At 58.1% G+C, this 20,049-nt stretch overlaps 4 protein-coding genes across 4 annotated transcripts; 2 read left to right on the top strand and 2 right to left on the bottom strand.

Moving 5' to 3' along the window:
• Window positions 1-209: 209 nt before the first annotated feature.
• On the top strand, window positions 210-8,604 carry ACA1_076820 (serine/threonine kinase; the record flags this gene model as incomplete). Its single annotated transcript, XM_004335794.1, has 32 exons — window positions 210-273; window positions 377-452; window positions 523-647; window positions 725-830; window positions 905-1,058; window positions 1,132-1,287; window positions 1,428-1,608; window positions 1,688-1,815; window positions 1,919-2,075; window positions 2,177-2,293; window positions 2,422-2,522; window positions 2,621-2,830; window positions 2,915-3,009; window positions 3,101-3,237; window positions 3,545-3,584; window positions 3,688-3,791; window positions 3,955-4,095; window positions 4,198-4,285; window positions 4,388-4,447; window positions 4,768-4,953; window positions 5,023-5,089; window positions 5,267-5,414; window positions 5,500-5,572; window positions 5,662-5,864; window positions 6,194-6,384; window positions 6,459-6,704; window positions 6,837-7,159; window positions 7,269-7,395; window positions 7,483-7,651; window positions 7,829-8,034; window positions 8,126-8,225; window positions 8,306-8,604. The coding sequence occupies 32 exons, from the start codon at window positions 210-212 to the stop codon at window positions 8,602-8,604; spliced, it is 4,578 nt and encodes a 1,525-aa protein (XP_004335842.1).
• Window positions 8,605-8,855: 251 nt separating this feature from the next.
• On the bottom strand, window positions 8,856-10,589 carry ACA1_076810 (transcriptional regulator, Sir2, putative; the record flags this gene model as incomplete). The annotated part of the gene is made up of 5 exons (XM_004335793.1): window positions 8,856-8,881; window positions 9,038-9,170; window positions 9,272-9,402; window positions 9,523-9,691; window positions 9,813-10,589. The coding sequence occupies 5 exons, from the start codon at window positions 10,587-10,589 to the stop codon at window positions 8,856-8,858; spliced, it is 1,236 nt and encodes a 411-aa protein (XP_004335841.1).
• Window positions 10,590-10,767: 178 nt separating this feature from the next.
• On the bottom strand, window positions 10,768-14,569 carry ACA1_076800 (ABC2 type transporter; the record flags this gene model as incomplete). Its single annotated transcript, XM_004335792.1, has 19 exons — window positions 10,768-10,904; window positions 10,989-11,141; window positions 11,235-11,391; window positions 11,654-11,736; window positions 11,817-11,886; window positions 11,975-12,067; window positions 12,196-12,465; window positions 12,538-12,628; window positions 12,701-12,788; window positions 12,878-13,028; window positions 13,144-13,244; window positions 13,325-13,457; window positions 13,523-13,624; window positions 13,713-13,843; window positions 13,933-14,043; window positions 14,130-14,198; window positions 14,260-14,334; window positions 14,396-14,459; window positions 14,543-14,569. The coding sequence occupies 19 exons, from the start codon at window positions 14,567-14,569 to the stop codon at window positions 10,768-10,770; spliced, it is 2,106 nt and encodes a 701-aa protein (XP_004335840.1).
• Window positions 14,570-15,393: 824 nt separating this feature from the next.
• On the top strand, window positions 15,394-20,016 carry ACA1_076790 (exoribonuclease, putative; the record flags this gene model as incomplete). Its single annotated transcript, XM_004335791.1, has 15 exons — window positions 15,394-15,525; window positions 15,622-15,729; window positions 15,849-15,974; window positions 16,064-16,175; window positions 16,298-16,440; window positions 16,538-16,748; window positions 16,832-17,031; window positions 17,137-17,405; window positions 17,481-17,580; window positions 17,657-17,753; window positions 17,842-18,001; window positions 18,077-18,381; window positions 18,467-18,673; window positions 18,751-19,670; window positions 19,774-20,016. 15 exons carry the CDS (start codon window positions 15,394-15,396, stop codon window positions 20,014-20,016), a joined length of 3,333 nt encoding a protein of 1,110 aa, XP_004335839.1.
• Between the last annotated feature and the right edge of the window lie 33 nt (window positions 20,017-20,049).

Here is a 20,049-nt window from a genome sequence, read left to right as displayed (position 1 = left end):
AGGCTCTCGCCAGGCAATAAACCTTCCATACTACGGCTAGCAACCTCGGCACCACACTGATCGGAGAGTCGCCTCTCTATTAGGACATGTTGCTAGATCGCCAGCGAGCGACCAGTGTAACGCTCGTGGGTCCCCTAACTTCTCTTCAGTTCGCCTCTCTATTAGTTTCACAAAGCAAACACGCAGACAGGGTCCCAGGCCGAGCACTGATGTTGTATCGGTCGGTGTCGGTGTGGTTCGTTTTCGCCCTCTTCGTTAGCCAACTTCATTCCGGTACGCAATGTCTCTTCTCTCGCTGTGTTGTGTTTCCTCTGTCTATATTTTGTAATCAACGTCGCTCAACCGTGTTGTGTTGGTGTTTGACCGCACATTACAGGGCAAGCAACAGACCTGCCAGGCTCCGGTGGACCCAATGCTGCTGATATTTTCAACGCCTGGGGATATAGCTACCGGTTCGCGATCCCGCTCTGAGGCACATGCAGGGAACACATGCGTGCTGACCCCCATTCTCCCAAACCTTAGGTTCAACGTAGACGATGTCCGCGTGCTCTATACGGCCTCAACAGCGCTGGAGAGCGTTCTGTCCTACCTTGCCGGCGACCTCTCCTTCACCGTGGGTGAAGTGACGCTCACCCAACAGCAGCTCGGTATGCCTACTCCCTCATCGATCGATGAGATTCCTCTCGCCCGGCTGACGTTTTGCTCTCACGGGCCATTCGCCCAGAGGAATACAATGGCACGGAGATACCCATGGTCGCCGGAGCGGTTACCGTCGTCTACAACCTGGGTAGCACAATTTCGAGCTCCGACCCTCCCCTGGTGTTGGATCGGTAGCTCTCTGCCACCGCCGTATCGACGAGACCGTTCTCCTCCTTCTCACACTTTCATCTTCTGTATGATACAGGACCACGCTGGTTTACATCTGGCTTGGTGTGATCAACCAGTGGGACCACCCCGCCATTACCGCGCTCAATCCCGCCCTCTACGCCGCCGGCAAACTGCCCAGTGCCACCATTACGCTCGTCTACAACACGCAGGGCTACCTCGACATCACAAACGTGAGCCACTCTCCCACTGTTCACCCGATCGGGAGGCCCTCCTCCAAGCTAACCTTTGCCTTTCTGCCCGCAGAGTTTCATGAATGCGCTGGGGCGAATGGACGCGACATTTGGGGCTGTCTTCGCGGGTGTGCAGAACACGTATGAGTACCTGCCTTTGGCCTTCCCATTGTGGAATGGAACCGCCGTGGGCTATGCGGCGCCGAGCGACAGGATCGCACACGTCCAGGTTTCTGCCGTCGTAGTGTGTGTGTTGTGTGTGTTGTGTGTGTGTGTGTGTGTGTGTGTGTGTGTGTGTGTGTGTGTGTGGTGTGTGTGGTGTGTGTGGTGTGTGTGTGTGTGGCTGACCTTTCAAGTCTTGTGACTCAGGGAAACGAGTACTCGATGACGTACATAGCGTGGAACGACGCGCGCGATCTCGATCTGCCTTCGATTTCCTTGTACAACAGGGCCGGCAAATATGTGAGGCCCTCGCTTGCCACCATCAAGAGCGCCTTGTCGGACTACCAGAATTCCTCCAGTTTCGTTGTCGACATCTCTGATGGCCCTGGTGCGCGCCGCCCGAATCCCTACGCACGCTTCTGATGCCTGTGGCCTCACATTTCCATCCACTCGTTCTTCTGCAACAGGCGAGCAGTCGTGGCCCCTCTGCCATTTCATGTACATCCTCCTTTCCTACAACAGCTCTGGCGCCTCTGATTGCAGCCAAGTCGACACCCTGCTGCGTTTCATCGCCTGGATCCAGCTCAACGACAACGTGCGTTCTCTTTCACTCCCTCCTCACTCGCGCCGGCATGCAATGAAAACCGTTCGTTGCTCACATGATGCTATTACCATCATCATCATCACACCCGCCACAGGCCGGGAGCGTAGCCGAAGAAAAGGGGTTCGTGCCCATCACCAGCAACATCAAGAAGCGGATATTCGATGATCTGTACAAGGTCACGTGCAAAGGAAAACGGTCCTTTTCCACCGCCGTCCTCCTCGGCTCCGGCGCCAGCTCGCCCGTCTACCCCAGTACGACTCTGCACCCCCCCCCCACTGGGGTCCTCCCTATTTGAGCCCGCCCGTGTGCTAATTAAGCCTGACGACGACTGCGTTTGTTCACATTTCAACAGCGTGGGCCAATGACTTTGGGTCGAGCACGTTCAAGCTCAAGTACCAAACCACCACCGACGAGAGCGCACTCGGAGAGATACTGGGCCAGAATCTGGACTTTGCTGCCATGTCCACCGGTGCGTAACATGCCCTCACTTGCTGATGGTGTGCTGCAAGTTCTGAGTCGTGTCTGTCGTGTGTGTCGTGTGTGTCGTGTGTGTCGTCGGTCTGCTGATTTGCTTGTTTCAATTATGACCGGCCACAGCAATCGATCTCACGTCCCTTGGCGACAACGATCTGGCCTCACTGCCAGTGGTCGCCCACGCAGTGGTGCCGGCCTACAATCTCCCCAACGGAGCCAGCCAGGTACGCATCACTACACCCGATCCCTGCTCTCTCTCTCTCTCTCTCTCTGCCAGGTCGCGAATTCACCACATGGCTCCTATCTTCCCCCCCCCCCAAAGCCGCCGCTGGTGTTCGACCTGCAAACGCTCGCGGACATCTGGATGGGTTGCATCACCCGCTGGAACCACGCCAACATCACCCGACTCAATCCGGTCAACGTGACCCTGCCGGACCACGACATCGTCGTGGCCTACACGGCCACCGACGCGGTCCAAACCCTGCTGTTCACCTCGGCGCTGAGCGCCAGCGTGCCCGCATTTGCCACACAGGTACCCACGCCCCTCCCCCGCCGCACACCGCACACCACACGCTACAGCCCTGACTCGTTGTCGCAGTTTGGTGCAGTGGCGCAGTTGAACTTGACCGGGCTTAGCGGCTCCTTGGTGACCGATGCGGACGAGATGGCCCGTCAGATTGCCTCGACGCCGTATTCCTTTACCATGTGGAGGTGCGCCTCACCGGTCTCTTCTCCTGGCCTGGGGGCGGGTTGAGAAAGGTAAAGTTGAAACCATAACACCGGTGTCGTGACCGCACACCAGCTTCCCCGACTTCTACTACACCCGCAAGATCCAAATAGGAAGCATGGTCGATGTGTCCGGGGACATTGTGCGCCCCGACGCGACCGCACTGCTGACCGCCCTCTCCGACTACTATGCAAGCGGCAGCCCACAGATCGGTACCGTTCCCACAGCGTAGTCTCCGACGTGCCACTTCGCGTAGTCTTGGCTGATCGTGGTCGCGCCCCATGTTTTTAACTAACAAAAGGTGCACTGCTGGGAGCGAGTAAGGGCAGTTGGCCGATTACGGCGATAGGCTCCTTCCTGTTGAAGACAACGAGCATGGTCGACTGCAACAAGGCTGCGGCGCTGGTTGACTGGTTTTACTGTATGCCACTCACACTCTTAAGTGTTTCGTAATATTGTTGTTTTTATATAGATTATTTTTCTACTTAATTGACTCCTTGCAATGTGTCTCTATACCAGGGAGCCAGACGTCAGATGCCGCGATAGACGTGGCGTCAAGGTACGATGCTGTGCACACAGAGGAAAACTGGACATCACCCTTCACATGTTGGTTGGTCATGGCCTGACTTCTTCATCGCTCCTTGCATACGAATCACCGGCAGGGTGGGGATGGTGGTGGGCTCCGACTTGTCAGTAATCAAGAGCCACATACTCACCGTGCTCAGCAATGTCACCTGCGGTAATGTTCTTGTCGGCCGATTGCACGGTATGCTACCCGTGTTCGTGTTCGTGTTCGTGTTCGTGTTCGTGTTCGTGTTCGTGTTCGTGTTCGTGTTCGTATGGTGTGTGATGTTTGATGTGTGTGCTATGTGTTACATGCCTGGAATGCATTTTTCTAAGAGCGCGCACCACCGGCACTTTGGGTGCAGGGTGTGTGGCCGACGGGATGATCTGCTCCGACCATGGCACTTGTGTGGCCAACAAGTGCAGCTGCAACAACTCACGAACGGGCACCTATTGCGACCTGGTCGTCTCCTCCTCGCACGACACACTGACCACTGCGCTTGCCGGTACGGCTTCGGGGCATAAACTCCCTCCCCTCTCCCCACATGTGTAAGCGTATCGACGCTGGGTCACACTCTCGCTGGGCTTTTCTCTGGTGATGTGTGCAGCCGTGCTGGTGCCGGGCGGCGTGATTCTGTTCCTGCTCATCGTCGCCGTGATCCTTTTCGTTCTCTTCGGACGGCGTCGAAGAGAACGGTTCGTTTATAGGACCCATTTCCCGTTTTCGTTATATCTAACCAACGACAACACAACTCCACACGACGCGATCAACGACACGACACGACACGACACGACCAGAAACGAGTGGGAGATCGACCTGGCCGAATTGGAGCTCGGCGAGCAGCTGGGAACGGGAGGGTACGCCCAATCCATGACCACGGCCACCTCGTCATATAACACCCCTTTGGCTCACCATCCGCTGGCCTCAGGTACGGCCAAGTCCATCGCGGCGTGTGGAAGGGCACCGAGGTGGCGATCAAGGTCATTGCCTCCGACAACGCCACCAAGGAGCTCGAGAAGAGCTTCAGGGACGAGGCACGCCTCCACCGCTACCCTATCATGCATCTTCACCATCGTACCGAGATCTAACGTCTGTGTGTCGTGCGGTGGTGCGTGTGCATGTGCGGTGGTGCGTGTGTGTCGTTGCGTTGGTAGGTTCGTGTGATGACGGCGCTGAGGCATCCCAACGTGGTGCTGTTCATGGCGGCCTGCACCAAGAAGGGGAGCATGTGCATCGTGATGGAGCTCATGGCCTTGGGTAGCCTTCACGACTTCCTTAACAACGATTTGGTACCTGCGGTGCCCTTCGCGCTGAGCGTCAAGCTGGCCTACCAGGCGGCCAAGGGCATGCATTTCCTCCACTCGTACGTTTCCACCGCCATCATCAGCGTTGTCGTCATCACCACCACCACCTAACGTTCCAAGTTGCTCAGGTCCGGGATCGTGCACCGCGATCTCAAATCCCTCAACCTGCTGCTCGATACCAAATGGAACATCAAGGTCCGCCACACCGCCACACACCGCCACACACACACACACACACATACACACACACACACACACACACACACACACACACACACACACACACACACAAAACACAACACACACACACCGACATGTTTAGTTTCGCTCGAGACCAACGCTCCCGCGTGTGTGCATATCTCGACTGTTCAGGTGAGCGATTTCGGTCTTACCAAGTTCAAGGCGGAGATGAAGAGGACTCAGCCCAACCAGCTGCAGGGCAGCCTCCACTGGACCGCGCCCGAAATTCTCAACGAGAGCGACGGCGTCGATTACACCCTCGCCGACGTCTACTCTTTCGGTGCGGCATTACCGCCGCGCGCTTTCACACCACGCATACCACACCACCATCTGCGGGCTAATATCGAGCGTGTGGGCTTCATCAGGAATCATTCTGTGGGAACTGGCGACCAGAGAGCAACCCTACCAGGGAATGAGGCAAACAACTTCCCTCGCTCCGTGTGTGTGTGTGTGTGTGTGTGTGTGTGTGTGTGTGGTGCTGCGTGTGGCGAGTGTCATCATTTTCTAATGAATTTTGATTCGGGCAGCCCGGCGGCGATCGCTGTGAGCGTGATCCGGGACAACCTGCGACCGCATCTGCCGTCCAACGATGGCGCGATGGCCCCCGAGTTCTTCCAGCTCATGGAGAACTGCTGGCACGCCGATCCCATGATTCGCCCCACCTTCCTGGAGGCAATGACACGACTCGCGTCCATGCAGGATGACTCAAGCACTCGGTCCTCTTCCTCCCGTACGTACATGTGTCGCGTGCGGTCGTGTGTGTCGCGTGCGTCGTGCGGTCGGGTCGCACGTGTCGTGTGTGTCGTGTGCAGTCGTGTGTCGTGTGTCGCATAGAATCGCTGACACACCCGCATGCGTGGGTTTGGCGTTGACTTAGTCCACCTACCGAGCGACAAGGGCTCATGGTCGTTGCACAAGGACACCACCTTGAGCACCCACTCCTCCGGTTCCTCCCGTTCGTCCCCCCAAACCACACACAGACACGGACCTCAACACGCTCACGACACACGCACACGCACACGCACACACGCGCACACACGCTTGGCTCCCTCTGTACAGAAGGTTCGAGCGTGAAGGAGCGCGGCGGCCTGGTGGGGGCCACCATCGTCGGCCCGCCCGACGGCGAACTCACGATCCTGTTCTCGGACATCACCCGCGCCGCCTCCCTCTGGGAATTCAACGCTTCGGCCATGAAGGAGGCCACCCTCCTCCACAACCAACTCCTGCGCTCCCTCCTCTCCAAATACCGCGTACCTTGGCCCCCCGCACGTTTGCGGTGGTTAAGGTGGATGCTGACGTCAGCATACGGTGGGTGGGTTCGTAGGGCTACGAGGTGGTGTTCATCAAGGACAAGGTGAGCGGCGAGGGCTCGTTCTGTATGGCCTTCCAGCAGCCGACGGACGCCCTGGAGTGGTGTATGGAGGTACAGCAGGAGCTGCTCAAGGTGGAGTGGCCCGAGGGGCTGCTCGACCACCCGGGCGCCGTCGAGGAGTGGGGCGACACCGACGATCGCGTCATCTTCCGCGGCCTGCGCGTCCGCATGGGCGTTCACCTGGGAAAGCCTCGCATGGTTACCTCCCCAACCGCACACGCACACGCACACGCACACGCACACACACACGCACACGCACACGCACGCACGCACACACGCACACACGCACGCACACATACACCGCACACGCTGACGATGCGGTGGCGATAGGTTCGAGATGCGATGACGCGAAGGGTCGAGTACATCGGGTCGGTGGTCAATGCGGCCGCGCGCATCACGTCGGTCACCAACGGGGGCCAGGTGCTGATGTCGAACGCGGTCTACGAGAAGGTCTGCGAGACCGAGCTGGGCCGGGAGAAGAACCGGGTGGTGCCGCTGGGCCGCCTGGAGATGCCCGACACGGCCGACCACAAGAGCACGCGGCTGTGGGAGCTCCGGGTGCGCGGGCTGGAGGACCGGTTCCTAAACGGCAACCTCCACCGCGGCCACAGCAACGAGAGCGAAACGCCGGCGACCACGAGCGAGGAGGACGGGTACCCGTGCATGTACCGTGCGTGTCGTGTGCTGTGCGTGTCGTGCTGTGTGTCGCGCGTGTCGTGCGTGTCTGACGTGTGGCGGTGGCGGTTGTTTTTGGGTCCCAAGGGGCGACTTGATGTCCGAAGTGGAGCCGATGGAGGACCGCATGGCGTTCAAGGAGGACAACTTCTTGACTTCGGCCAATCTATGCCGGTGGGTCATCGACTACAAGGAAATCCAGCTCGGGAAACAGGTAACCACCGCACACGCACGCACCGCACGCACGCACCGCACGCACACTCGCGCGATCTGTGGCTTATTAGCGGAGGGGGTGGGACAGGTGGGCATGGGGAGCTATGGAGTGGTCTACCGCGGGCGGTGGAAGGGCGTCGAGGTGGCGGTGAAGAAGTTCATGAAGCAGAAGCTCGACGAGCGACGCATGCTCGAATTCCGCGCCGAGATGGCATTCCTCTCCGAGCTCCTCCACCCCAGCATCGTCATCTTCATCGGTACCTTCCTCTTTCACTTGCGTGTATCGCCGTGTGTGTGTGTGTCGTGTGTGTGTGTCGTGTGTGTGTGTCGTGTGTGTGTGTCGTGTGTGTCGTGTGTCGTGTGTGCGTCGTGTGTGCGTCGCGTGTTTGTGTGTGCGGTGCGGAATGAGCTGATCGATGATGTGGGTCATGAAGGCGCATGCGTGAAGCGGCCCAATCTGTGCATCGTGACCGAGTTCGCCAGGAACGGATCGCTCCACACAATCCTGCACGACCACAGCATGCGCCTCCCGTGGCAGCAGCGGCTGCGCATGCTCCGCGACGCCGCCCTCGGCGTCCACTACCTCCACAGCCTCTCCCCGTGCATCGTCCACCGTGACCTCAAGCCAGCCAACCTTCTCGTACTCCACCATAGCCTACTGACCGCACACACACGCACACGCACCACCGCACACGCACACGCACACGCCATTGACCATGGTGGCGCCACAGGTGGACGAGAACTGGAACGTGAAGGTGGCTGACTTCGGGTTCGCGCGCATCAAGGAGGAAAACGCCACCATGACCCGCTGCGGCACCCCATGCTGGACTGGTATTTGTTCTTCGCTCTTCTTCTTTTTCTTCTTCTTCGCTCTTCTTGTTCAAAGCTGACCCTGGAGCCGCGTGTGCCAGCGCCGGAGGTGATTCGCGGGCAAAAGTACAGCGAGAAGGCGGACGTGTACAGCTTCGCGATCGTGATGTGGGAGGTGCTGACCCGCAAGTACCCCTTCCAAGGGCGCAACTTCATGGGCGTCTCGCTGGACGTCATGGAGGGCCGCCGGCCGCCCGTCCCCGGCGACTGCCCGGTCGTGTTCAGCAAGATCATGAGGAAGGCGTGGCAAGACACACCCGAGAAGCGGCCGGCCATGTCGGACATCCTCGCCACCCTCAACCACCTCATCGGCGACGACGCCAGTGGTGTTGGCGCCTGATGCGGCTTTGTGTGCTCGCGAAGCTTCGGGCGCGACATGAGGCCCAGGCGCCGCGAAGCAAAGGCGGCGACGACGAAGAGAAGACCAAGCAAGACGCACAAGAGAACCTCCGCGAACAGCGTTCGGGGAGTGGAGGTGTTCTTCATCATCGCCGTCCCGTAAAACGTTGTTTCTTTTTCTGTCTCCGGCTCAAAAAGCTTTTTAATGGGGTGCTTTGTGCTCTCGTGAAGGCCCTGAAAACAGATTTCGGTTCATTCGGGCCGGGGGACGTCGACGCCTGCCAACACGATCACACGCACACACAGAGAGAAGGTGAGTACTCTGTGAACGGTCAAGGTCACGACACAACACGCACGACACGCACGACACGCACGACGCACGACACACACGACCCACATGACAGACCCACAGTTAACAAAGCAAAGTACAGTACCCAGGGTCTGCATGAGCAGTTGCATGACATGGTCGCAGTGCGCAAAGATGCGCAGGTGGGCCGAGGAGTCGTAGGGAGTCTTCTGCAAATTGATGATCGCCAGCTTCCCTCCGCGCTTCACGCTCTTCAACGGCTGTGTGTCGTGTGTGTCGTGTGTGTCGTGTCGTGTGTGCGTGTCGTGAGTGCGCAGGTCACACGGAGGCGGGGAGATGATGGGCCAAGCTTGGTGCTTACCAGGCTGGCGGCGGGCTCCACCCGGAGGCTGGTGCCGATGGCGATCACCACGTCAGCCTTGCGGCTGTGGTCCTGCGCGTTGACCAGCACCGGCCGCGGCAGCTGCTCGCCAAAGTTGATGATGTTGTCCCCTAATCAGACCACATCATGAGTTATGCTCATCATCATCATCATCATCATCATCATCATCATCATCATCATCATCATCATCATCATCATCATCATCCATGAAAAGAAGTAGGGTGGCGTACTCAGTTGGCCGTGGTAGCAGTCGGGCTTCTCGCACCGTCGGCCCGTGCAGTGGTCGTCGTAGGGCTCCCTCTCGTCCCCGGCATTGTCCACCACATCAAAGTCACGAAAGTACTCCGCGCCGCACGAGTCGCAGATCTCCACGTAGCAGTTCCCGTGCAGCTCCGACAACTGCGTGCGTGTGCGGTCGTGCGTGTGCGTGTGCGGTCGTGTGCGTGTGCGATCGTGTGCGTGAGTGCAGAGAAACCACAAAACGAGTGAGCGTGTGTGGGTCGGGTGGTGATGGATGTACGTTGTCCTTGGTGATGCCTGATCGCAGGTGCAGGCCGTCGACGTTCTGGCTGACCAGGTGCCGGAGCACCCCACGCTCCTGCAGGGCGACCAGCGCCATGTGGGTGTAGGTGGGCACGGCCGCCTCGAGCGGGATGCCCTCGGCCTCGAGGCCCTGGTCCATCAGCGTCCACACGCCCTGCGGCCCGCGGAAGTCGGGGATGTTGGCCGCCGTCGACACGCCCGCGCCCGTGTAGACCACCAGGTGCCTGGCCCCGCGCACCAGCTCCGCCAGCGCTTGCACCTTGAGAGAGATGGAGGCGGGATCTTCGTGCACCTCGGTGGTGTCGTCGGGCACGCCGTGCTCGACTTCTTCTTCTTCTTCACCTACATCTTCGCCTTCCTCTACACGGCTTTCGAAATCGTGCGCGGGCTTGCGCCAGGGCGCGGCCGAATTGGATCTCTTGGGCTTCTCCTTCTTCTTGGTCTTCTGGTAGTTGGGCAGGGCGGCCTTCTTGTGCTTGCTGGTCTTGGAGGCTCGGGGCGCAACGCATTTGGCCTTGGATTGGATGGCACCGGCCGCGGCCAGGCACGGGATCTCCTTCTTGAGGTGCTCGATGAAGAGATCGAAGTCGGATTGCTCGCACTGCACGGTGCCAAAGATCCGCACCTTGAAGCGTCCTGCGCCCTGGCTCTCCGCCCGCCAACTGAGGCTATTCACAACGGCGAGCCCGTCGAAATGGGCCTTCCATTGGTCCTTAATCTCTTCAATCACATCATCTGCTGTCCACCGCTCCATGATTGACATTCTCTCAAGCTCCACTCGTTTCCCGAGGTACGTGCCGAGCTTCTGGCTCCCTTCCCCTCATCATCTTACAGTACTGCCCCTCCTTGTTCATTTCTCTGTTCCATTTCACCCAATGCGCAAGCTCGAATTTGTTTTAAAAAATAAAGAAATAAAATAGATAACTAACGATTTATCTCTTTTCCTTGTAGAGGAAGCGGAGGCAGACGTAGGCCAGGAGACGATAGCCCAGGATCATAGATGCCAGGATGCCGATGTTCTCCCATATTTCGATGTTCGCCATCCCCAAGCGCTGCAGCTGCACCTCGCCTGCGAGTAAAGATGTTGCACATCATCAGAGGCCATGATCACTGAAGGAGAAGCGAACGTAATGTGATGACGACGACGACGTACCGGTGGGAATACAGGCGGGATCGCTGGGCAGGCAGGAGAACTTGAGGCCCTCCAGCTCGTTTGTGACGAGGACCTCGTAGGCGTAGCGGAAGTAGGACACGTAGTAGAGCCAGGTGTAGTACACGGGAATGTTGTCCAGGTTGATGTAGAAGCCTGCTCGCATGTGCGGTGTGTGCGTGTGTGTGTGCGGTGTGTGAGTCTCGCACGACAAGGAGAGACAGCACAGAGATGGGCGAACGAGCGCACCGCCAAACATGAGGAAGAGAACGGTGGTGACGGGCGAGAGGATGGTGGCAACGACGGCGTTGGGCGACAGGGTGCCAATGAACAGGTAGAGCGAGGCCGCCACCGAGGCAAACGTCACGACCGTCAGCGTGTAGACTCCAAAGTTTTCGATCGTTGCCTGAAAGCCGCACATCCAGTACCTGCACGCAAGCCGGAGCGTTAGCCTTGACACCGAGCACTTGCGCACACAACGCAACGCAACGCATGGCTAACGCCGGAGGAGGTAAGCATCGCACGCGACAGCGCTGAAGAGTATCGGCATGACGCATTGGAAGGGGAAGTCGGTCTGGCAGCATTGCCGCGCACATGGAGGAGTCACAGGTGAGTGCGTGGACCAAAAAAAAACCGACTGACTGGGCAGGGGGTGGGTGGGAGTGTACAAGGTTCTTGGCAACGAAGTAGGCCGAGGTGGAATAGACGCCAGCCGCCCTCTCGCGATTAAACACGTCCCGCTCTTGCAGGACTGAGAGAGGCAAGCAAAGATTCGTTGGTTCGCTGACCATGCCAGTTGATGTCTGCGGAAAAGAAGAGGGAAGAACGTACACAGGTTGAGGGCGGAGATCATGCTGAAGGACTGGTTGGTCACCACGAAGAAGAGCGCGCCCAGTCGGTTCTATTGTGGTAGCCACACGTACAGCGTGGAATGTAAGGAAGGGGGGGGGGATGACGGCTACTGAAGGAATGAGGGGGTGGCCACGCACCTGAATAGATGACTGATCCAGACCGAGGTCGAAGTAGATGGAACCCATGAGAAGGCCCATGAACAGCGTCTGGATGACCAACACATACGTCGACTACAGGCAGACGACAGTCGTGAGAAATTCTGTGTGAGCGTGGTCGGCTGTCCCCCGCCATCGCACACATGTGTGCGATCCGCAAGTGTCGTGTCGTGTCGTGCGTGTCGTGCGTGTCTGATGCGTACCATGGGGTTGCGGCCAAGATCGCGTAGGTTGCGGAAGCTCAGGACGAAGAACTGCTTGAGCCAGCTCGAGGCGTACTCCTGCTTCAAGCTCTCGTCGACAGCAAGCTCGCCCCGCTCACTCTTATCCTTCACCTCCTGAATGGTGGTCATCGCCTTGCCGAGAAGCGAAGAGCGGTAGGCCTCAGCCATGTCGAGCGAGTAGTCGTCGCCCAGACCGTCGTCGTTCATCAGCTTGTTGTCGTCGTCGCCGTCGTCTTCGTCCGAGTCGAACTTCACGCGACACAGACGTCATAAGCAACATCACGAGTCTCGGTATCATTTCACAAGTCTTAGGCTGCCTACCTGCCGAGGCTTTCGGGCGATGTAGTAGGCGGGCGACTTGGCCAGGGCGAAATCGAGGGTGGAGCTGGTAGTAGTGGGTCCCACACTCAGTCTGCAGACAATTAGAGAATCGTGATCAGTGAAGATTGTTGGAAACGGTGTGCCACGCGTAGTGAGCCTGTACCCGGATTCAGCGTCGAGCAGGCTGGAAGAGGGCTGAAGCTTCTTCTGTGCGCGCTCGTATCGCTCCTGGTTTTGGATGACCACATCAACTGACGACCGACAAGTCGCCCACGATGACGGCTCATCGTCAGCAGCAGGGGTGTGCACAACATCAAACGGCTATGATCATAAAGCGTACGCAAGAAGTCGGCGGGGTTGATGAACGGCCGGATGTGGAAGTGGAGGCCGGCGAAGTAGGTCACGGCGTGTTTGGCTGGCCCGAAGTAGACCACGTCCCCACGCGACAGGATCATAAGCTGGTCCACGTTGTGGAAGATCGTCGAGCGGGGCTAATGTGTGGAATCCAAACAAAACAAAAACAAAGAAAAACTTGTCAGCTCGCCCTGCTCTTGTCACTACTGCAGTAGTGGAAGGGGTGGGTTCAACCTGGTGAATGGTGCATACGACGGCCCTGCCGTGCCCAGCGAGCGCAGAGAGGCGATCCATGACACCGAGCGAGTTGTAGCTGTCCAGGCCGGTGGTAGGTTCATCCAAAAATATCAGGCCTGGCGCGAACCAGAGGGTCAGGCTGGAGGCAACGTCGCGGTGTCGGTGGTGGGTGGGTGGGTGGGTTAGCGCGACGCACTGGGGTCGGTGATGAGTTCGCAGCCGATGGAAACGCGCTTCCTTTCGCCGCCGGAGATACCACGAACGAATTGGCCGCCCACTTTGGAGTCGCGCACCTTCTCCAGGCCCAGCTCTTCGATCACTCGCTCCACCTGGGAAAGACGGGGTTCGGACAAGCAGCGTCGGCATGACATCGACAGAGGGGCAATGCGCGTACCCTCTCCCTACGCTCGGCCATGGTGAGATGTGAGGGCAGGCGCAGGTGCGCGTAGAACATGAACGTCTCATACACGGTGAGACGCTCTTTCAGACAGTCGTCCTGTTCAGCCACACGCGCAAAGTCAGAACTGAGTGTGTGGTCTTGCATTGCCACGGGGTTTCATACGATGGGGATTCAAGAAGAATACCTGAGTGACATAGCCGCTCTGTCGCTTGTAATATTTATCGCGCCGTTGCCCGTTGACGAGGATGCGCCCGGTGAGGGTGCCCGTCTTCTGTCGACCAGCGAGTACATCGAGCAGCGTGGTCTTGCCGCTCCCTGCCCAATTCACACACGCGCGCGCGCGCGCGCGATTTAGAGGTTTGACTACTTACTGAGCGAAATCGAGGAAATACGCTTTGGCGCACCTGAGGCACCCATGATGGCAAGCAACTGCCCGGGCAGGACAGCACCGGAGACGTGGTTCAGGATCAGCTTCTGCGCTCGCTCTTCCTCGGGAGTGGGCTTCTTCATGCAAGCTACAGGGAAGGACCACCCAATGATGGTGAGATGGCTGATCAGAAGGAGCGCAAAGAAAGCTGTTGGTGGCACTGTGACTGGGTACCCAGGAGAGACCGCTTGGGCGCAAAGGAATAGCACACGTCTTCCCATGTGAGCGCGATGCCTCCGCCAGCTGACCGCACGCATATCAGTGACGCAACTATCATCACTTGGAAGGAGCGAGTAGAGCGTACATCCGGTGCTCTGAGCCCGCGCCGAGCGAGTCCTGCGCCTGTGTTTGATCTCCGAATCGACGCCTATCGTCGTAACTGCGTCAGAAGGCCATAGCCCAAGTGTTGAAACTCACGGCACCGTGATATTGGTGCGTACCACTGGTCCCTCCAGCGTGGCCGTCCAAGAGGCGCTTGCCTTCGTTGTGTCCGTCCAGTGAACCCTGGTAATGGAAGGGTCAAATTGGCCAACGTTACACAGATTAGTAATAGCATTTATTTGCTTCTTTGAAAAGTGGCTAAGAACCTGCAGATCGTCTTGTGAATCGAGCATCCTTTACTAAATTGATTTGATTGCACAACCGAAGAAGCAGAGGGTGTCCTCCCGACAAACAGTTTCGAACCTCGACTTATCTCTTTTATTTTTATTCTTTTGTTTCAATTATCATTTCCTTTGACAAATTCTGTGGCCCAATTCCTCACTTTTTCCTGGCTCAAGCCGTGCACGAAGCGTGCAGTACCGCAAAACTGCGGCCGCACAAGAACGTTACAGCACAAGAACAAGGCAGCAAGGAGAGGAGATTGCGACGTTCAATCAGTCTTCAGGCCGTCATTTTCATTGTTGTGTGATCTCGCAGCCTCAAAATGGGAGTTCCCGCTTTCTTCCGCTGGCTGGCACGCAAGTATCCCAAAATTATTGTCGATGTGATAGAGAAATTCGAGGAGGTAGATGGGGTGGAGGTGCCCACCGACACAAGTGAACCCAATCCCAATGGGCGCGAGTTCGATAATCTCTACCTCGATATGAATGGTATCATTCATCCATGTGCCCATCCTGAAGACAAAGTACCAATTCACAACCTCGTAGCGCTTCATCTGAGCGGCTAATTTCCAAGCCTTTTTAAATTTCGACTGATTTACTGATGGGCCTTTCCTCTCAGCCCGCCCCTGCAAATGAAGAGGAGATGATGGTCGCCATCTTCGAGTACATCGATCGTCTTTTCGCCATGGTGCGGCCGCGCAAGGTCTTGTTCATGGCCATCGGTACCACGACCCTAAGGCACCTACACGTAGCTCTGGGAAGAGGGAGAGCTCACGTGTCAGTGCATCTTTGTGTTGTGCCATGTGAGTAAAGACGGTGTGGCCCCGCGTGCGAAGATGAACCAGCAGCGCTCGCGTCGTTTCAAGGCCATCAAGGAGAGCAAGGAGAAGGCTGAGAAGGAGGCGGAGATCGTGCAGGAGATGATCCGCATGGGCAAGGAGATCCCTCCGAAGGAGGACAAGCCTCACGTGCGCGCCTCCTCACCCCTTGATGCACTCCACACAACGACTCGCCTTTCTCACTTCCCGCTTTCCTTTCTTCTTCTCTTCACTTCTCTTCCTCAGTTCGACTCAAACACTATCACGCCTGGCACGCCTTTCATGGCCAAGGTGGCACAGTCGCTCCAATACTACATCAAAGAGCGCCTGCTTACCGATCCCGGGTGGAAAGGCGTACGTTCTCCTGCGAAACGAGCTCGCGCTTGCTTTCGGTTGCCTTCAGACTTGAACAATGCCAATTCGTGTCTTCTTCTTCTTCTTCTTCTTCTTCTTCTTCTTCTTCTTGCATTCAGATCAAGGTGATCCTGTCCGACGCCAGCGTACCTGGAGAGGGCGAGCACAAGATCATGGACTACATTCGATATCAGCGTTCTCAGCCCGAGTACGAGCCGAACACTTCGCACGTCCTCTACGGATTGGTATCTTATCATCATCGCTTGCTCTCCGCATTGCTTCCCCCACATCCCTACTTACCCGCCTTTCCCCCCTTACGATTCGCCACACACAGGACGCCGATCTGATCATGTTGGCTCTCGCCACCCACGAGCCCCACTTCTTCATTCTTCGAGAGATCGTCATGCAAGCAAACGAAAACAATTGCTTCATCTGTGGCCAGCCAGGTATGCGCATCTTCACTCTCTCTTTTTGACCTCGAGCGATGAGCATCAATACTTAATCCCTTGCTCCCTGATCGTTTGTGTGTGTGTGTGTGTGTGTGTGTGTGTGTGTGTGTGTGGTGCAGGCCATCTTGCAAGCGACTGCCAGGGCAAGGCGAAGGAGAAGGGTAACGATACCGACACCAAGGCGGCCATCAGAAAGCCGTTCCAATTTCTTTACGTCTCCGTACTCAGAGAGTACTTGACAAGAGATCTGAAGCCCTCGCAAGTACGTCCTCCACTCGCACCGCGGTGCATGCGGTAGAAATGAATCATCGATTGATTGACTGATCGATCGCTCGATTCCCTCGGTTTCATGCGTGTAGGCTCAACAGCTGCCGTTCGAGTTCGACCTGGAGCGAATCATCGACGACTTCGTTTTCATGTGCTTCTTCGTGGGTAACGATTTCCTGCCTCACCTGCCTACGCTTGAGATCAGAGAGAACGCCATCGACATGCTGGTGCGAATCTACAAGCGGATATTGCCCACCCTGGGCGGCTACCTCACACACGACGGTGAAGTCGACCTGCGCAGAGGTGCGACACCCCTTGCTTGCATTATGTGTCAGTTAAATGCGTTACGATGCAATTGCTAATTCTTCGCCGTGTCAATATAACAGTCAAGGTGCTCATGGAGGAGGTCGGCCGGCTCGAGGACTCCATTCTCGTGGAGCGAAGAAGGAAAGAGCAAAGGGCCAAGGAGAACCGAAGACGGGGCCGGGAGCGAAGAAAGCGGCAGAGAGAGGATCTGGAGAACTTCATCGCCAACCCGAAGGACCAGGAGGCCAACACAGGAGGCAAACGAGCCAAGCACTTCGAGGTACGCGTTTTCGCCAGGCCTGCGCGAGGATTGCTTTATTAAAAAAACCCATTCCTACTATGATCATCATAGGAGGAGTCGCCATCCAAGGCTGTGGTTCAGCAGGCAGGCAAGGAGGAGCTCATCACGCCCTCCAACCTCGATGCTGCCGCTGCCCTCAAGAAGCAGCTCTTCGGCGATGACGACGGCACCACGCAAACGGAAACGGAAATGGTTACGGAGAAGAAGCCACCAGCCGAGATCCAATCGGCCAGCGCTGCCTACAAGACTGCCATCGCCGCCCAAGGCAAACCCCGCGACCCCGATGAAGAGGAGCCAGAGATACCGGACGACGTGCGTCTGGGTGACCCCGGCTGGAAGGAGCGATATTACAAGTACGGCGATAGCTAGCTTTTCCTCAAAGGCGCCACGGCCTACCCAATCACACTGACCGATTGTGTGTTAAACAGGCTCAAGTTCGATGTCGAGATTACCGACAAGGAGTTCATCAAGAAGGTGGCCATGGAGTACACGGAAGGCCTTGTCTGGGTGCTGAGATACTATTACCAGGTAAGGCGTTTGCCCAGGACCTGCTCCATTTCGGTGGCAATTTGTTCATTCATTCATTCCTCTTTCTTTTTCTTAGGGCTGTTCGTCGTGGGGCTGGTTTTATCCCTTCCACTACGCTCCCTTCGCCGACGACATGACTCTCATCGACGACGAGTCCCCCAAGCACGAACTTGGTAACACACCATGCTTGCGTCCGAGTTCCTCCGGAGAGAACGCTCACTTCTGGTTGTGTGTGTGTGGCGGGTCGTGTGTGTCGTGTAGGAAAACCGTTCAAGCCCTTTGAGCAGCTGATGGGCGTGTTGCCGGCTGAGTCCGGTACCTGTCTGCCCATGAAGTGCCAGGTCATGATGCGCCATCCTCAGTCGCCCATCATCGACTTCTACCCCAACGATTTCGCCCTCGACATGAACGGCAAGCGCTGGTACGAAGTCAAGCGTCTTACCACCGCAAAGCAGTCATTTCCTGACGTCTCTTGACCTTTGTTTTCTTTTTTCAGGGCTTGGCAAGCGGTGGCTCTCCTGCCCTTCATCGATGAGAACCGATTGAAGGAGGTCATGAAGGAGTGCGAACCGCACTTCTCGGCCGAGGAGCAGGAGCGCAACAAGCTCGGGAACCACTTGATCTTCGTGCACGCCTCCCATCCGCTCGCGTCGACCTTCAAGGCTCTGGAGGACGACTCCTTGGCGCCGGCCGCTGCCACCCCCGCGGAGGGAGACAGTGTCGCCTACTTGAGCGCTACCCCGCAGGAAGAGACCAAGTCGGCTGTTCCCTCGAACGACCAGGAGCCTATCGAGCACATGGGTACTTATCTTTAGCAAATGAAGCCAGCCTGGGCTGTGAATGGAATTGGGAGCTCACCGGTAGTTTTTCCATTCAATGCCTGCAGGCAAGAAGCTGCCCATTCCGGCGGACCTCTCGGGAGGGCTGACCGGGTTCCTCTCGCGCACGGAGAAGTTCTCGACGCCCATCGGCGGCACGATCCAAAGTCCGCTGAACGTGATGCCCGACGTGAAGAACAACCAGTCCTACTGCGCCTTTTACCACTACCCGGCCGTGCCCAAGGACTACGTCTTCCCGGCCAAGCTCCTCCCCAGTACGCACACCCTGCACCTTCATGTTAGCCACATGAACACTTAATGGACACTAAACCCCGACGCGCGCGCGCCGCAGACGTCACGATGCCGGCCCCGATCCTCACCGAGGAGGACCTCTCCGACCGCAGGCAGATGCAGATCAGTAGGGAGGGAGTCGGGCGGGTGATGGGCCATCACCAGCGCACACCCTCGGACCCGGGCCTGCTCGGCAACAACCCCCAGGGAGGTGGCGGAAGAGGCGGCTACCAGGGCTACCAAGGCGGAGGCCACTATGACCGGCCACCTCGGCGCTCGTACGAGAACGATCGTGGCGGCGATTACCAGCGCGGCGGATACGGCGGTGGTGGAGGCAGGGACAACTACCAAGGCGGCCGAGGCGGCCGATACGGTGGGGGCGGCGGCGATCGATATGGCGGCGACCGCTACGGTGGCGGAGACGGCGATCGATACGGCGGCGGCGGCGGCGGCGGCGGCGATGGGGGCAAGGCGGCGGCGGTTACAGCGGAGGCGATCGATATGGCGGCGGCGACCGCTACGGTGGCGGAGACGGCGATCGATACGGCGGTGGCGGAAGAGACAACGATCGCTATAGCAACCGAGACAACTACGGCAGAGACAACTACGGCCGGGACAGATACGACGGCGGTGGTGGACGGGGCGGTTACGGCGGTGGTGGACGAGGCGGCTATGGCGGCGGCGGCGGCGGAGCTTACGCCGCGCCCCAGGCGCCCTACGGCCAGCAGCCTGCGCCAGCCCCTGCGCCCTACTACGCGCAGCAGGCCGCCCCCGGGGCCTATACGCCCCAGCCCCCGGCGCCCTACGGTCAGCCGCAGCAGCCGCAGCAGCAGGCCTACTCGCCCTACGGGGTTCCGGCGGCCCAGGCGCCCTACAACCCCTACGCTCCGGCCGTTCCCGCCGCAGCGCCCGGCTACGGAGCACCGGCGCCCCAGGCCCAGGCCTGGCCCCAGCAACCACAGGCTCCTCAGGCCCAGCCAGGTACACAGAAGCCGGCGAATCATACCCCCTTCCATGTTTGATGTTTGACGTTCACTCTGCTGACCACGATGACGTTGTGGTGGCCAATGTGAACGTTCTACAGGAGCGGACCCGCAGGCACAGGCGCAGGCGATTCTGGCTCAGTTGCAGCAGCTGGTGCAGATGCAGAATCTTGCCGGCCTGCAGCAGCAGCGCCCACCGCAGTAATCTCTCTCTCCCCCCTTGGCACCAGCCACCCAGGGCCATGGCTGCAATAAACATGTTGGCTCTTGCAAGTTTGGCACGCCTCTGCGCGTGTGTGCGTGTGCGGTGGTGCGTGCGGTGGACCAAAAAAGGAAAAGCATAGGGAAAACGTTTTTTCCTCCAGTTGACTTGTTTC

This window comes from Acanthamoeba castellanii, assembly GCF_000313135.1.
Source record: "Acanthamoeba castellanii str. Neff unplaced genomic scaffold scf7180000084612, whole genome shotgun sequence".
In the NCBI taxonomy this organism is placed as follows: Eukaryota; Discosea; order Longamoebia; family Acanthamoebidae; genus Acanthamoeba; species Acanthamoeba castellanii.
This window is presented reverse-complemented; position numbering and strand designations above follow the sequence as displayed.